This window comes from Podarcis liolepis (genome assembly GCF_965112155.1).
Source record: "Podarcis liolepis genome assembly, chromosome: 1".
Lineage (NCBI taxonomy): Eukaryota > Metazoa > Chordata > Lepidosauria > Squamata > Lacertidae > Podarcis > Podarcis liolepis.
The window spans coordinates 70,738,778-70,756,644 of record NC_139554.1 but is presented as its reverse complement, the minus strand read 5'-3'; the positions used below and the strand labels follow the sequence as shown (position 1 = coordinate 70,756,644).

Genomic DNA, 17,867 nt, shown 5'->3' with positions numbered 1-17,867 from the left:
TCCATGATAGAGTTAAGGAAGCCAAGTTGCCATCAATTTGGCTCTCACTAGGTCATTATAGTAACAAAGGATATTTGTTTTGGGTTGTGTGTCACAAAGGTCTCCTGCTTCCTTCAGCAGTGCCACAGTGTCATCGCTCTGAATAAACAGGCCCACTTAGGATGCAAATGACTTGATGAAATGCCAATAGTGACAGGCAGAAAAAATGGGAACTCAAGACACATCTATGTGTTGATTCAATGTTAATTATTAACAGTGTTTCAGGCATGTGTCCCTTCTTTCTAAATGATATCCTGTTAATGAAAATTACTTGCTCCATGGAGAGACTGCACCTCATGCAGCTTTCTAAGCAAAAGATGAAGAATTCAATTAAGGACAATTTGAATACATGCCAATTATTCCACTCCTTCAAGTTATTTGATTGAATCTTAGAAATGTGTGTGTGTGTGTGTGTGTGTTTGTATTTGTGTCTTTTGACTGATGAATTTATATCAGCTCAATGACTCCAGTTGCCCCTTATCCAATTATCCCAAACTATTTCTTTATATGTGGAAGACAAGCAGTGACCATCATGGTGCTGGGAGTTTTAGTCAATACCAAAATTATTTAAATGTTAAGAAGACTACCATAATGTATAGATTGGGCAAATTACCCCTACATACATGAGACTTATTCAGTACAAAACCTCATTTAATTAAAACTACAGACCTAAGACTTAGCATATTCAATCAAACCAGTGGTCCGTAACCCCCAGAATCCCATGTCCAAACATAACAGTCATGAGTTACCAGGTTGAGGCAATCCTAGACTTGCCTAATATTCATAATGCCTGGAAATCAGTAACTTGCAACCTAGGTTCCAACTTTACAGTCTAATAGCTCCTTAGAATTCCTTATCTGGTCAGAACATTTTAACTGCATTGTACTTAACAACCATTAGTAGTTTTGCCAGTGACAGCAGACACAGTACATGCAGTGAGAAACAGAGGCAGGGAGGGATAAGATAAGATAAAATAAGATAAGATAAGAGGCAATACAAACTGGCAGAAAAACAAATAGGCAAGTGCTTTGATTCATCTTCATGGAATGACTTGTAATAATTGCACAATAGTTGTGCGATAAACAGAAGTGCAAAAATTCCAGCAATCTGGTATCCTAGGACAACCATATTATTAAGTCCAGGGTGTGGGACAGTGAAAAGAACAAAATGTTCTTCCTTCCATGCTGCAGCATTTTTTAAACAGCATAGGAATCTAGTTTATACTGAGCCTCAGACCATCTAGATCAGTATTGTCTACACTGAGTAGCAGCATCCCTCCAAGGGTCAGGTGGGAATCTCTCCCGGCCCCACCTGAAAATGCTGGGGACTCAACTTGAGACATTCTACATGCAGGGTAGCTGCTCAACCACTGAGCTATGGGCTTTCCCTGCAAATAACCATTTCAAAGAGGTGATCTGCAAATACTACCTTTGCTTGCACTGTGCACATTTAGCTCTCTTTTGTGTTATCATTGTTAGCATTTGCAGAAAGGGGAGGAGCAAGCTGAAGGGGCGGGCCTTGAGAATACACTGCCCCCTACGCAGAGCCAACATTTGACGCCTTCCCCCAGCCCTCACAGTGCTGGCTTAAGCCAGACTTTGGGAAGGAAGCAAGAGGCTCTGCAATCCTAAATGCACATATGGGAGCAAGTCCCAATGAACTCAATGGGACTTACATTGAGTAGACACATAGAGGATTGCACTATAATACCGTCTTGGAGAATCAGGGGGAAGAAAGCTTAATTTTGTAGAGAAGAAAATTTGGCAATGACATATAATGGAATTTCCCCCCTCGCTATGCTCTCACCTTTTTAAGAATTAGTGCCCTCATTTTCTGATGGTCAGCATCTCATACAGCAGAGCTGGGAGTCATTATGCTAATTAAATCTTTAATAGTCACAAGAAAACAGCTTTTCATGAGCTTTATTACTGTCACTAACAAGGATGGGGGGAAATGAATCTTAAAACAAAAGTTCCTGTGTTCATTTCACTAGGTGGCAAAGTACATAAATATGGAAGTGCTAAAATGAGTGGTTAATGATCATCTAGCTAAGCAAAATTGCTTCTCGCTATGTTTTATTTCACTTCAGTTAATTGCATAAAGTCCAGTTAAGGAAGACTTGCAAAGTTTTGTCCAACCTTCCTATCATAGATATGAGGGTTTGGGGAGACTGGGAAAGCAGTGACTGATCTTAACATGTAAATTATAGAAAGACAAAGCATTCCATCTGAGACAGGAAAAAGGCTTCTATGCGCTATATGGTCCTTGACTCCAGGTGGTGACCCAATCAAGTCAGCAAAATTAGTTCAGAGGCTTCCATTATGCAATGTTGATATGCATCCTCCAAAAAACAAATAAATAGGAAAATATATCATAGATTATAAAAAAAACCTTAATGCATCCTTTTTGCATCATCAACGTTTGACTTCAATTATCATGTTTGAATATAATGCAGGATTCTGACAGGGTTTTTGATAGGTTGTGGCTTTTTTAGCAAACTCTGAAGGGAGCACACTGGAAGCAAAGTAAAACATTTACTTTACCTGAAAAATGTGTCGAAGATGAAAAACCCTGTTCCCAAGCTTTCTGATGCCCTAATCCTATAATTCACTCTGAACAACTCCAAATGTCAGCCTGTATGATTTATATTGATTGAACTGTGGTTGTAAGTTATTTTTAATGTGTTAGTGTGCAGCTACCTTTCTGGTTTCCTTTATTTCATGACAGGAGGGGAGGGCAATTGCTACTGGGACTGCAGTATGCAGGAAAGCTTATTTCTTCCTTCCCAGTTGACATCAGGATGAAAATCCCATTCCCACACCTCCAAGGGAAAGACAAAAGTTCCCAGTGAGGTGTGTGTCCCCCATATTAGTAAATTATTTAAGAAAAGTATACGCTCTGCATTCAGCGCAACATTTAGCTAGGTCTTCAGAGTAACACTTTTTCTATGCTACTCCTGCACATCTGGACTAGGGTATTTGATACCATGGGATCCTCAGAAGGATGGTTCCTCTGCATTGGTTTGTCATGTATGTTTTGCAGCTGTCTAAAGGTTCTTTCAGAAGTTACTCTCCAGGCATTCCAAGAATGAATGGGAGAAGGAGGAGAGGAGATGCATGCTCTGGCCACACCAGCCCTACCACCAGACTTTTGTGCCCTGAGAAGAAAGTCTGGAGGGGAAATATGCACATTCACTTCACCCATCTACCAGGAATTCCAGTCATGCAGGGTTCTGAATCCCATGGATTCATGCATCCCATCAAGTCTGTGTAGCCACCACCTTTAGATCTTCCGCCCCCTATGCCAAAGTCTGGGAGTGGAAGCAACAGGGGAAGCGAAATTGGAACTGGGTCAGTATGTGTGGGGGCTTACACACACCCCAAGCACACCCATTCTTGGAGCACAAGAAGAATAACTTCTGCCATTTGTCTTGACTCAGTTCTTATGTCCTGAAAATGTTTTAATCTTTGTAAACAAAACAGGGATGTATATAGCATAGATCAACACTTTTATTTAAAATATGGAAATAAATTATTATGGATTCACAGACAAAAGTCATTAGATAGCTCCAACCTAACTGCGTTGCTAGAGTTCATGAAAGCACAGCTCCAAAACTCTGCCCTGCTCTTATTTTTATACCCATTACTGGCAATTGTGCCACTTGTTTAATTTCCTAAGTATTTTGAGAAATTTAATTATTGCAATTCATCATATTCAGCTTTGTTAACAGAGACAAAACGATTACCTCACCTCTTGCTATATAAGCAAGGCTTCCCAAGTTGTTTTCTAAATGTGTGCTCAGTCACTTCGTAAATGACTGTGTCACACATGCCAGGATGTATTGTGCAAAAGGCTCCAGAGAAACAAAGAGGACGTTAGCCAATAGATACGCTGTGATGTAGGCAGAAAAGAAAGAAAAGAAAAAAGAATCTGCTTCTGGGCCCCATTCAAGCTGCTGGTGTGTTGTCCCAGAAAGCCATAAATTGATTGAGCCCTAAATAAATACCAGGTTTGGAACCCACTTTGTAAAGGGGGGCGCTTTGGTTTGGAGCCACGGAACGGCATTGCAATGCCTCACTTCATTTCTGACGCTTTGGATGTCTCCCCATTAACTATAATGGAAAACTCAACAAACAGCTATAACTTCTTTTTTTAGTTTTGGCAAGCACCAAGTGCCTATAACTTCTCCAATTTCCCCCCAAAAAAACTGGATGACGTCTGGGGTAGAAGCAGATGAAGCTTGCCAAATTTCAGATAGATAGGTGCAGCAGGGTGGTTTATGCAAGGACAGCCTTTTAAAGTTTACATTTTTTTTTTAAAGGAACATCTTCCCTTTTACACCAGTTGCTGGGAATGACAAGAGGTCCTGCCTGTGGGCTACCCATGGGCATCTGATGGACCACTGTGAGAAGAGGATGCTGGACTAGATGGCCTTTGACCTGATGCAGCTGGTTTCTTCCTATGTTCTCCCACCCCTTGCTTTTCTGGACAATCTGTTGTGTATTTTTGGGGAGCAATGCTTGGTGCACACTTTACCTTGATGCTGGTAAAGCCCTCAGAGAACCAGCACCCTTCTCTTTTGGGCAGAAAGGGTGTTTCACTCCTACTTGCTCTTTGTTTCAGAGAGAAACCTGGCTCAGCCCTGTGGCTTTCTTTTAAGAGCCATTGTGCTTTGAGCTATCAGCAGCAGTAGGCAACAGAAGCAGTCTTCCACTGGTATAGGTGTCACCCTCCAGTTCCACTTTCTGCTCCGAACTGAGGTGCCCAAAGGCACCCAAATCTGCCCTCATTAAGTACTGGTGTGCTTTCTGGTGGAACGGGTCGGGGATGTGTCCTGCATCCCTTGGCCTACAAGGGAGTCCATGGCCAGGTTTGGCCAGACTGGTCCTACATTACCTGGAAACACTTAGCTAGTTGCAACCCAATCATTACCCTATAAACAAGTGTGTGTGTGTGTGTGTGTGTGTGTGTGTGTGTGTGTGTTCAACCATCATGCGTTAACTGGCTCGAAATGGCTGGATACAGAAGATGGGAGATCAGTCTTCAAAAATCTACCAAAAGTACTTACTTCACAATGAGCGTTTCAAGTCTATATAATAGAAGGCATATAGCAGTGAATGGTGTGGCAAGACCCAATGTTTTGGCATTGATGGAGTTCAATGGATGTGAGGCTAATCAGTGCCAGGTTGGGAAATCCCAGGGAGCCTTGTGTAAGCAGCTCAGTCTTTGTTAAACATATATTTATTGTTAAAATGTGTGTGCCACCATATACCCATAGATCTCAGGGTGTTTCACAACATAAATATATACAGCTAGGGAGGTAGAGGTGTTCTCAATGCCTTTTCCATGACTTGCAAACATTGTGACATTTTTTAAGAAGCATTGTAATACCTTCCTTTTCAGGCAGGAGCACCCAGGCATGGGGAACCACCATAGAGTCTGCCTCCCCACAACATAGTCATTGCTACTCATTGGTAGGGTGCAAAGCAGAGAGGTGCTGGATTGGTGCAGGCCCACCAGCAGGCTGCAGCAGTACTGCTTAGGCCTGCTGAAGGACACCATGAAGAGGCACATGAGAAGAAAAGCGAATTGAAACGGACTTAAATCCATGTTTCCTTATTTGTGGCACAGGCTGTGAAGCACTAGACCGACCGACCTAATCCACCCACCACCTGGATGCCTCCTGAAGTGAACAACTTGCATGTGTCAGAGAAAATTATCTTACAAAAGCCAGCAATGATGCCACAAAAAAGAAAGAAAACACAAATTGCAGTACATTTTCTATTAGGAAAATTGCTTTATTTAAATTTATCATCTTTGTAGAAGCCATCATTGCTGTGTTTGAGGAAATACTGGATAACATTTGATCTCAATTAAATTATCTCTCTTCCATTTTTGGCAAGATGACTCACTGGATAAAAACGTCATTTCTATCCATTTGCTCTTTTAATCATTCTAACTTACAATATATTTGGAGTCTGGCATGGCTAATCCATCCATTTTACTGAATGGAGCGATTTGGTCTTTCAAAGAGAATGCTTATTCGTGTGGTATATATATATTTGTGGGAATAAAGAATCACATTCTTAGCAAATAGGGGTCATATAGGTGACTGAACATATTTCCTACACCGTACTGGAGGACTTTACAGAGAACCCATAGAGGTGATCAAATTATTCCAGGACCAGTTCTCGTCCCAAACTAGCTGGGTTCTTTGAAGGCCAAACCAAGCAAGATTTCTCCCATGCAATTAGCAGTTGCACAAATAGCTTTTAAAAAGCAAATAGCAGCTGCAAGACAGCAGCAGTCGAGTCAAATGCTTTAACTCTTTGGCACCTGCTGAGGTTCCACCTTGGATAAGGTGCTGCCCCCTCAACTATTTTCATTGAAAGAAAAGCTCCCATTTGCACCAATGGAAGCAAATTGCAGGTGAGGGGGAGAATGATCTCAATCAGGCCTGCAGCAAGGACATAGGGTTAAGCCCCTTCTTTTCCTCCCACCAGCATCCCAGTCTGGATTGGGGGCTCCGTGCCTGCTGTATATTTTTACAAACCATTCACATAGTTGCTACCACATATGTGGTCGAATGAGTATTTGTAGCTACCCAGGACCTGACCCAGCAAATTACCTCCTTTCTTGCAAAACACATCAGCATTACATAAGAACAAAAGGAGAGCCTGCTGAATCAGGCCAATTGCCCGTGTGAAACCAGCAAGCAAGCCCTGATCACCAGAGAATTCTCCCCTCCTGCATTTCTCAGTAACTATTCAGAAGCATCACTACCTCTGACCGTGGAGGCAGATCAGAGATATTGTGGCTAGTAGCCACTGAAAGGCTTATTCTTCATGAATTCCTATAATCCTCTTTTAAAGCCATCTAAGTTGGTGGTCATCAGTGTCATGAACCACTTGTTCTAACTCTAAATATCTCTATATAACTCAAAATATCTCCAGATTTCTGTGGCCCTCGAGAAATTCCTAGATTCCAGCTCCCATCGGCCCCAGCCAGCATGGAAACCACAGGGTGGCAGAGTGCTCTAATGCTCAGGTCCTACTTATGGGTTTCCCATGGGTATCTGATTGACTACTATGAGAACAGAATGGGTCTGATCCAGCAGACCCGTCTTATACTATGTTCTTATGGCCATTGGCTGGGCATGAAGGCAGTTCCAGGCCAGAACAATCTGAAGGGCGGCAGGTTCTCTATCCCTGATCTAAGGGATAGTTTGCACTGTGGTAGTGTAATATTTCACACGCAGTGTCATGGAGCTTTATAGCAGCAGGGCAGACCACTGCTCAAAAGAAACATGGATGCTGTTTTCCTTTTTCATAGCTATACAGCCGTAGTAATTTCTCTTATTCCATTTACAGTGCTTCATTTAAAAAAAGAAAGAAGTGGGGCCTTTAAGGAAGAGAATAATTCCAGAGCTGCTGGCTTGATGATTGCCAGCAGAGATTGTAAACTGCTGGCTTTTTGAGCCAGAGTGCAATGATAGTTGTTAATTAAGCTTCCGTAGCATTGACGTCAATGACAGTCATTCATTAAGCTTCAGTGGGGTTTTGAATCAGCTTTGTTCAGACTTGTGGGGTTTTGCTGGAACTCGCTGGACTCATTTGAGCTACTCTTTGAGCTCTAACACAGGCTTTGCCAGAACCATTTGCATCAAAACTTTTAAAGGATTATAAAGACTTGCAGATAACGTATAACAGGTCAGAAAGAGAGACTTGTATACCTCTTAAATATACAATTTGGAATTGAAGTTTAGAGGAAGGTCCTATCCACTCCCAAACTATCACAGTTTTGCTAGAGCAAACCCATATCCTCATTTTTTTAAAGAAAGGCTGTTTCAATGAATATTTTTACATGGTGTCTGAAATCTTTGCAGAGTTACAGCTGATTGTCACATGTTCTCTAAACCTGCCATGTGGGATGTTATTACACAGAAGTGGCATTTGGTGACGTCCATCAAGGAGTTGCAACACAGTAGACACATCACTTAGCCATGGCCCTGAAAACATTGCTCAGAAGAAAATGTGAGCCTCAGGTTGAAAAAGGTTCCCCCACCCCCGTTCTATAGCGATATATAAATGTGTATTCACTTACCTGGTCTCGGGAATAGGGACTATCCACTCTCTGTTTGTCACCACAAGCTGCTATGAGAATATTCATTGCATCCAGCTGAAGCAACATCTCACATGCTATTGTATCAAAAAAAGTAATGTTGGCAAGTGCAGCTGAAGCCAGCAGGAAAACCTCTCCAGAGGTGGCCTCTTGGCACAGTTCTAGATATATACAAAACAAGGTGATGAAAATATTAAATGAGAACCGCTGGATTATCCAAACAAACTTCTGCTAATGTTTACTAAACTAGCTAGGAGGGTCAGGTCCAGATTTTGTTTTAGCTTTGCTTTGCATTCCCCTAACCTTTTAGTTTCCACCTTGGTAACCTGATTTACCCTCCGGTGAAACTCAAAACATGCATATGTGTACAGCTAATCACTTCTCTCAGTTTATTTTGTGTGTTTGAAATTGAAACTGGCCACTCAGCTTTTGTGCAATACTGGTAAGGATGAAATCAAGAGAAAGTTAAATCAAAATGCACTTAAATCAGGAGTAGCCTAAGTGGTGTTTTCTAGATGTTGCTAGACCAGTGGACAACAACTCCCATCCTCCCTGACTGTTGGCCATGCTGGCTGGGCTGATGGAAGTTGCAATTCAATACCACCTAGAACAGAGTTTCCCAAACTTGGGTCTCCCTCTGTTGTTGGACTAGCACTCCCATCATCCCTAGCTAGAAGAACCAGTGGTCAGGGATGATGGGAACTGTAGTCCAAAAACATCTGGAGACCCAAGTTTGGAAACCCTGATCTAGAAGGTACCACATTCCCTACCCCTGCTTCAAATGCTTGTCTGTGCCTGTAAGTTGAACTGGTTTCTGTGGAACTTACCTTAACCTGTGGACTGCATCCTTACACTCCAGTCCAATGAGGGTTTCTTTTATGGCTACAGAGTTTCCCTTCAACAATTTACATTTTCTTTTTCAATAGAGAGGCCTGATCTATGTCCACAAAATGTGCAAGCTGATGGAGTCCCCCAATTAAAACAAATGGAAAAGCCTAAATAGTCAGGAGCTGCATGCTTGCTATCAGAGCATGCACCAAACTCTCAGGACACGATTAAGTCTCTTAAGTGCCACAGTCTACTTTCTCTCCCCCCTACCCATCCCTGAAATTATCATGGTCACTTATATCGAATTTGATTAAAATAAATCACATGCTTGTCCAGCGTTGAAAGCTTTTTGCTCTTAAAATCTGCCCTGCAGATTTCCTTTTGTTTAACATAACACTTATCACTAAAAGATTACAACATCACCCCAGAAATCACCCACTATTTAGCAAACACATTGCATTATCATTTTCTGAATTGCTTATTAATATTTATTCTAGAAGCATTTCTATTTGTATTGCCACAGATAGGAAGATAAATCATGAGCTAAAGTCTCTGTGAGCAGACTTCATTAGTGGCCCTGGGTTACTACACTTAGCAGCCTGCATTGGATGTTGTTCAAGATGATGTTATAATACTAAATAAAATGTGATTGTATGGGCAGATGGGTAAAACTAATTGGTCTGTAAGAGTGTAATTCTGCAATTTATCTTGCTATCGCTACAGCCAGGCATTTGAGATCTAATCCTTTCACCCACCCTCCCTGGAAGTTCTCTTAAAAATGCTGCAGACACAGCTATTGTTATCATAAACTTCTAAGTGCCTTTTAATTCCTGTTGCACATTTATTTTAACTCACCCAGCAATTGGATTTCACCACAGTTTAAAGATTAAATATATGAGTAAAGTAATTTAATTGTTCAAGCTATAAATATGATAGAGAAACTGGTGTTTGATTGGTGGAAATGTTTATCCACCACCCCCTCCAGATAAGTTGCAGTTTATCTTGTCTCATCTGTCTAAATAAGGTGTTGCTTGGGTGGGAACAGGGCCGGATTTAGGTTTGATGAAGCCCTAAGCTACTGAAGGTAATGGGGCCCTTTATATGTCCAGCTGTCCTTGGTCAACAACAAATTGTCACTGTTTTTTGTTGTTGCATATATGCTATATGGTAATTTATGTGCCTAATAGGTATCTAAAGCCATTTGCACATAACAAAATATGTATTTTATCAAAGTAATTGTTGAATTGAAATACAATTAAGAAGTTTCTACACAATGGTACCTCAGGTTAAGTAGTTAATTCGTTCCGGAGGTCCGTTCTTAACCTGAAACTGTTCTTAACCTGAAACACCACTTTAGCTAATGGGGGCCTCCTGCTGCCACGGCGCCACCAGAGCACGATTTCTGTTCTCATTCTGAAGCGAAGTTCTTAACCCGAAGCACTATTTCTGGGTTAGCGAAGTCTGTAACCTGAAGCATATGTAACCTGAAGGATATGTAACCCGAGGTACCACTGTATGTAGGTTTTATTTTATTTGTTTTTTTATCTTATATTTTGGAAATGTACACCCAGGTGTTTTTTCCTTTAAATTTTTTGGGGGCCCCCAAGAAAGTGGGGCCCTAAGCTATAGCTTGTTTAGCTTATACATAAATTTGACACTGGGTGAGAACAACAGAAAAATATCGAAATCTCTCCATCATAATCCTGCCTGCAATACCTCATCCTCCAGCATGGCTACAACTGGCGTGTTTAAACTATGTCTTCTTGATAGCCAGCAGCATCTCTGGTTGGAAATTCTGAGGTTAATGGAAACATAGGGAGTGTGCCTGTTGTGTTATCTGAGCATTATATGCCCACATATTCTCAGACAGAAAACTCCACAAATTCAATGATATACAAGATGCTGCCTTATATACTTTTGACATAGTCACCACCTAATGGCCAGTTTCAAAGTGTTCAAACATGATGAGTGCATAATGCCCTCCTTTTTATCTTGCACTACAATAAACCTACTGTTGTTACTAGTGAATTTGAACTTTCTACAAAAGCACACAATACAGGACAGGGGAAAAGAAGACTACAAGAGTGCAGCCTAAAGAGAAAACAAACAAGGAAAATGGACAGTAGTCAGTTAGGCCACTATTGAGAGAAAATGACATTAATGAGATTAACAGAGTAATCTATTCATGGGGAGTCCGGCTGATGGGTCCTGGGTATCAACATAAGTGCTGTTCTGCCAGTGAAGAGGACCTTTTTTGCTGGGAAAGCACACATGGCCTGTAGACTACTGGAAAGCACTGCATGCATAGATCTACTGCCAGGGGCAGGGCCTAGAATGAGTTGCATACTAGGGAGCAGGGTAGATGAAAATCAATGGTGTGTTTTTTAAAAAAAATCAAATAAATCAGATTATTTTTTAAAATCAGATTTTTTTTCATTTAAAAATTGTTTAAACACATCAGTTAACAAACATGGATATATATGCTCAGTGTGTTTTTTCTGGGGGGGACGCAGGGGTACACATACCCCTAAACATTTTGTGAATCTTTGTACTTTTGTCCATTTACTGTATTTATTTTTCCCAGTTTGAACTATAAAATGATGGTTTTCTTGACTCAAAATGAGAGTACCCCTAAACATTTTTTTTAGAAAAAAGCACTGTATATACTATAATGTTATTGTTTTAGTTAAATAAATTGTTAAAATTGTATTAAGGAAATTATTGTTTTTCTCCTTCCAATACAGTACAACAGAAAAGTTGTCCAAATATAAACAGTTAACTTGTTAAACCTCACAATAATTTCATAATTATCTATGCATATCTAATAGTATAACCAAATCAGTAATTTTTGATATAACTGTAAAAACTACTCTGAAACTTTCTTATTCCAAAAACGAAACATTCTTCTGGTTGTAAATATTAAGATTATACCAGCAAGAATGATTCTTTTTGTGAAGAATGATTCTTACTGATTATACCAGCAAGAATAATTCTTTTTGTGAAGAATGATTCTTACTGACTAGTGATTTAAATTGTGATTTAAATCAATTTGATTTAAATTGTGATTTAAATCAATTTGATTTAAATCAAATCTACCCTGCAAGGGAGTGGTGTCTTATAGGGTTCCACCACTCACCACACATTTAAAGCACACACAAGAATAATGTACCGTATTTTTCGCCCCATAGGACGCACTTTTTCCCCTCCAAAAATGAAGTGGAAATGTGTGTGCGTCCTATGGGGCGAATGCAGGCTTTCGCTGAAGCCTGGCGAGCGAGAGGCATCGGTGTGCACCGACCCCTCTCGCTCTCCAGGATTCAGGAAGCTATCCGCAAGCCTTGCAAGCCCGGCGGGAGTTCCCGCGGGCTCACAAGGCTTGCGGGCAGCAACCTGCAGCCCCGGCGAGTGTCCGCAAGCCTTGCGCGCCCGGCAGGAGGTCCCGCCGAGTGCGCGAGGCTTGGGGTGGCAGCCTGTCGCCCGAAGCACGGGGAGCCCTCCAGAGGGCTCCCCGTGCTTCGGGCAGGTGTGCGTAAGGCTTGGGGCAGCAGCCGCGGCGGGGGGGGATAATTTTTTTTTATTCATTCCCCCCCCCAAAAAAAACGAGGTGCGTCCTATGGGCCGGTGCGCCCTATAGGACGAAAAATACGGTAGTTTACCTTTCACATAGCTACATTTCCCAGCACTCTTAACAATCTACAGTTCTCAGGATTCCTTGGGTGGGGGTCTGCTTTAAAAGCATGGTGTGTATGCAACCATACATATCTAAGAGGGTCCTGTATACACCTAGGAGCAAGTCCCATCGGACCCGGTGAGACTTGCTTCTGAGTAGAGGTACAGAGGATTGTCTTGTTAATACAGGGCTGGCCCACACATGAGGCAGACGGAAGCAGCCGCCTCAGGTGGCAGAATCCCATGGGGAGCATTCTCTTGGGTGCCCCACCCATCCTGCCACCACTGCAAAATCTCGCCAGGAGATTTCTTGAGATCTCGCTGAAAGCCACCTCCAGGGACAGCAGGCAGGTGGGGGCAGCACCTTTCCATTTTGCCTCTGTTAAGAGTTTAAATTACAAACAGATAAGCCTGCCCTGGCTGACGGAATAAGCCAGTACTTTCATTCTTTAAAATTGCAGAAGCAGCACGCTAGGAAGCAATAGTTGAGTCAAATCCAAAGGTCTCTATTTTTCTGGCAGCCTGGACTTGAGGGAGCCTTGCTAGCTAGCTCCTACTGTAGACTGGAAAACTGAAGTAGTCCACATTCCTTAGCCAAAAGTCTAGATTATCTATTTATAGGAATTTGAAACTGATACAATACCAAGCCCTAATTCAAGATACAGTAGTACGAAGGTGAAACAAAGGGCAATGTGCTCCATGGCATCTTCAGGGAGGAAGACAAAAAAGAACACTGACGCCTGGTGTAGCAAAAGATAAAACTTCCACATTTATATGCATTTCCCACAATTCAACCTTTAACTGCCCAACCCTCCGTGACAGCATCATGGAATTAAATTATTATAATCAGTTTCAAAATCAACATCCCTTAAGTTTGCTGCTTTCTTTTCCAAAAAAATTACATTTGGTCTCTGACACTCAACTTACAATTGAAATTACAGAGGCAAATGATAAAATTGCAAATAAGGTCTATGGAAGCAGGTTCCTTTTCCCTAGTTGCTCATAACCAGCTTGTACAGAGTAATGTGAAGCAGTCAGGTATACATACTAAGAAGGGCTGTGACAATCTCTTCCATGTTCTCCAGGAAACTGCTGAGATGATGAGTGATGGTGAGTTGAGGAGATGTAATCTGAGCTATTACAGCTGCCGCCTCTGCATGGGTAGCTTGGGAATGGGTATTGTCCGTAAGGATGTCAGCTAAGCATAATATTCCATCAACCTAGGAAGAGGAAAAGGTAACAAAGCTACCCACAGTATGTTTTAACAACAAAAATAAGCGCCACATTTCTTTGGGGAAAGCCTCCTTCCTTCCTGAAAGCATACGAAATGTGTCATGAGAGAAATCTGTCAGAAACAATGTTTTCAACAATAAGAGCACACCTTGAGAGGGCAAGCGGTATACAATAATTGTGAATAAAAGGTCATAACATCACTTTGGCAGCAGGCAAATACACCAGTCAAATCTCCCATTTATCCCTGTCTCTCAACACAAACTGCACACAACTAAGACATCATAGGGACCCTGTACAGGTAAGAATCAGGTCTATCCCAACTACTATTCTGAGCTTGCTGCTTAATTGGGTCTGGAAAGAGATATATCAGACCAATACTAGCTCATTTTACTTACCCACCCAGTTCTGAAGAAGGCATTCTCTCCACACACAAACAAAACAGAGAAGAATAATCTTATTTACTAGCAAGAATTTTCCACATCAACTAGCAGCAAGGTTGGTAAGGAAGAATCTGGCGAGATCAGGAATGCCCTTCAACCCTATTCAGGCATTCAACACACATGAGGATTGCAGAGATGAGGGTCACACTTCATCACACTGTGCCCACTCCTACACCCCACACTGGCCCTTCTTTAACACTGCGGGTTCAGAAACAGTTTATCAAACACGAGCTCTTGGGGCACAGCTGGCACAGCCATTAGGACTCACCATTGCATTTCACAGGGACTGCCTATGCATGTTGGCAGGCTGCCCCTCTTCCAAACACGCTTGAGAAGGGGCCTGAATGGAATGGGACAGTGGGTGGGTGTATAAGTAGGCAGAGCCCCACTCTCCTGTTTCAGGTGCTGAACACCTGAACAGGCCTTCAGTTATACAGTGGTACCCCGCAAGACGAATGCCTCGCAAGACGGAAAACCCGCAAGACGAAAGGGTTTTCTGTTTTGGAGGCGCTTCGCAAGACGAATTTCCCTATGGGCTTGCTTCGCAAGACGAAAGCCCATAGGGAAATCTCCGGGGACCTGTTTTAAATTGCTGGCGGTTGGAAGCAAAGACTTTCACCCACAGCCGGCCTTCAGAAGAGGAGGGTCGCAGGGGGCAGAAGTCTCTGCTGTCCCGGGGAGATTTTAAAATGCTGGCGGGCGGGAGCAAACGCTTCGCTGCCGACCCCCAGCATTTTAAAATCTCCCCGGGACAGCAGAGAAGCAGCCCCCTGCGACCCTCTCCCGGCTGGAGAGGTGACGCGCGCCTATGGCAGGATCCTCCATAGGCGCGGGTCACCTCTCCAGCTGGGAGAGCGCGGGGGGGCCTAAAGCAGCCCCCTGCGACCCTCCCCCGGCTGGAGAGGTGACCCGCGCCTATGGAGGCTCCTGCCATAGGCGCACGTCACCTCTCCAGCCGGGAGAGGGTCGCAGGGGGCTGCTTCTCTGCTCCCGCCCGCCAGCATTTTAAAATCGCCCCGGGACAGCAGGGGCTTTTAAAATGCTGGCGGTCGGCAGCATAGCCCTCCTGTCCCCGGAGCTTGCGGGGCGGGAGGTGGGAAGAAGGGCTTTTCTTCCCACCACCAGCCTTCAGAACAGCTTTCTGAAGGCTGGGGGTGGGAAGAAAAGCCCTTGTTTCCCCCCCCTCAGCCTTCAGAAGAGGTCGGGGGACAGACTGTCCCCGACCTGGTCTGAAGGCGGTTTCCCTAGGAACGCATTAATTGATTTTCAATGCATTCCTATGGGAAACCGTGCATCGCAAGACGAAAAACTCGCAAGAAGAAAAAACTTGCGGAACGAATTAATTTCGTCTTGCGAGGCACCACTGTACGTTTAACTAAAAATGGATGAGCTCTTCAAAAGGTTGCCGTGCAGTAACTTGAATATAGCTGGGATAATTTATCCTTTTTTGAGGATCTCAGATAATTTCTGTATGTACTTATGGTGTCCATCTCCCACATTCTTGGACTTTGCCGCTATAAAAATTTCTTCCCACTCTAGGGGCCATTAGAAAACTCCCAAGGTGTGGGAGGGACCTATTCCCCACCCGCCCTTAGCAAGCCATGTGCCCCCCTCCCCTTACCCTCAGGGATCCTGCAAGGCTTTCTTCCTGAAGCAAGGTAACAGAGCTGCTTCATGTATTTGAATGAAATCCAACGAGGAGTGAGTGGGAACCTACTTAGTCTTTTGCACCTGAGATTTCACCTCTGCAGTCTTCACCCTACCCAAATGCAAACTAATGCCACTCTGTTAAATTTCCCTTGGAATGTGAGGGAGCCATCAATTCAGATTCTAATCTAAGCTAATAGCGGAGAAGAATTTGGGAGATGTCAAAGCTCATTTCTCCTGTGAGGTGGCTTTAACAAGCCCTCAAAAGTTTTGAACTGGCTCAGGAGAACTTCACCTGCATCTCTATTCTCAACACTGATTTCCCCCTCCCCCACCCTCCGCATCTCCATCTTCCTTTGGCACGAAGTTCCATTATGAGCTCTTCATCACACAGCATTCAGTGCGTATGTTCAAAGTGTCTCCTCAGTCCTTGTCAATATTTAATGTTCTGTCATTCATCTCCTTAAATTGTTTGTTTAAAGCTTTTGTTGTTCTCATTTCAGTTATTTATTAATACACAATGCCAAGTTATCTTAATTAAATGTCCCTAGCCGGACATAAATTAAAGCATTCGGTTTCTGCTGTCAATAAGTACATGGTATGAGAAACACTATCAGGCTTATGAAAGGAAGTGTTTTTATCTTGGAGATAGTTATGAATACACGGAAGATAAATATATCACTGGGATATTTATTTTACAGAATACAAATAATGTTCAGCATGAGGTGTTCAGAAATGAAAAGGAAATGTTTCCAGCATTCATTTTTGGAGGGACAAGATTTCAACATCCATCTACTTACCACAAGAGATGTTTCTCTAGTCATGGCAAGACTGGAGGTCAAAGCCAGCCTTTCACATAATTCATTTTGCTCCAATGTATATTTAAAAAATTCCGACATTACAAAATATTGTGTCCTCACAGGCCGATTTATGGTCAGCAAATATACACGCTTAGATACTATAATCATATAAAGGACCTAGTTTTGTCACCTTGGCGTCACCTTTGAAGTGCCAAAACTGATTCTGGGCCTAAAATGGATGCTCAAGGGCAAGTCAATAACTTGTATTTTTAAAATGGTGCCAAATAAATTGTATGGTTTGTCAATCAGGAAAAATATAGTTGTTGGGTAGTACGTGTGTTTCATTAACAAATAAATAATACAACAGCAAAATATAACATGGAACTAAAAAATCCTGTTTCAAATCTCAGAGAACTACTCTTAGTCAGTATAAATTGTGAATCTCCAGGCCTCGCCATTCATCCCTCGAGACTTGCCCTAGGCTGCTTCCCTCACCAGCACTGCTCCATGCTCTTCTTGCTTTTGCCATACTGAAATGTGTCCTTTTTCCTTTCCATTTTCAAAACTTTATTATAAAGTTGAAATAACAGTTCAATAAGAACTGTGATAATGACTCTGGCTTTCCTGCTGGAGAAGTGTGTGTATATACTTCCAACTGGAATGTAGCCTACTGTACAATGGTAAAAGCCATACCTATTGTCCCATCCACTTTTATCTTGGGGCCCCTCCCCTACCCCGACATGTGGCCTCCTTTGAAGTTTGTCATAAAGGAATGTGGCCCTTGGACTGAAAAGGGTTCTCTGCTATGATGTAGACAATGCTGAGCTAGATGGATGAATGTTGTGCCACGGTATAAGGCAACTTCCTTTATTCCTAGGGAAGACATGCCATTGTGGACTAGGACAAAATACAATTGTAGAACTAGGTCAGCTCTGTATAACTTAAGACCCAACCAACTGTCCACCAGACATGCCATGTAGCCCACTAGCAACTTGAGAAGCTCCTTACTTTTGTAGTTCTTGGCAGATTGCAAATACAGGAGATCTATTGAAGCCTAGTGGACTACCATACATGCCGGATGAGTCAATCT

The 17,867-nt window shown here is 42.5% G+C and overlaps 2 protein-coding genes across 3 annotated transcripts in view; one reads left to right on the top strand and one right to left on the bottom strand.

The window, feature by feature from the left end:
* PSMA1 (proteasome 20S subunit alpha 1) overlaps positions 1-17,867 on the top strand; it is a 376,247-nt gene that overhangs the window by 107,074 nt on the left and 251,306 nt on the right. The gene's annotated exons all lie outside the window — the stretch shown is intronic.
* Positions 1-17,867, bottom strand: part of INSC (INSC spindle orientation adaptor protein) — a 133,742-nt gene that overhangs the window by 10,913 nt on the left and 104,962 nt on the right. For both annotated transcript variants that reach the window (XM_083477992.1, XM_083477991.1), the window contains 2 exons: positions 13,706-13,877; positions 8,143-8,321 (listed from right to left, as the gene is read on the bottom strand). In XM_083477992.1, coding sequence (XP_083334118.1) covers positions 8,143-8,321; positions 13,706-13,877 — 351 coding nt within the window. The remainder of the gene's footprint in view (positions 1-8,142; positions 8,322-13,705; positions 13,878-17,867) is intronic.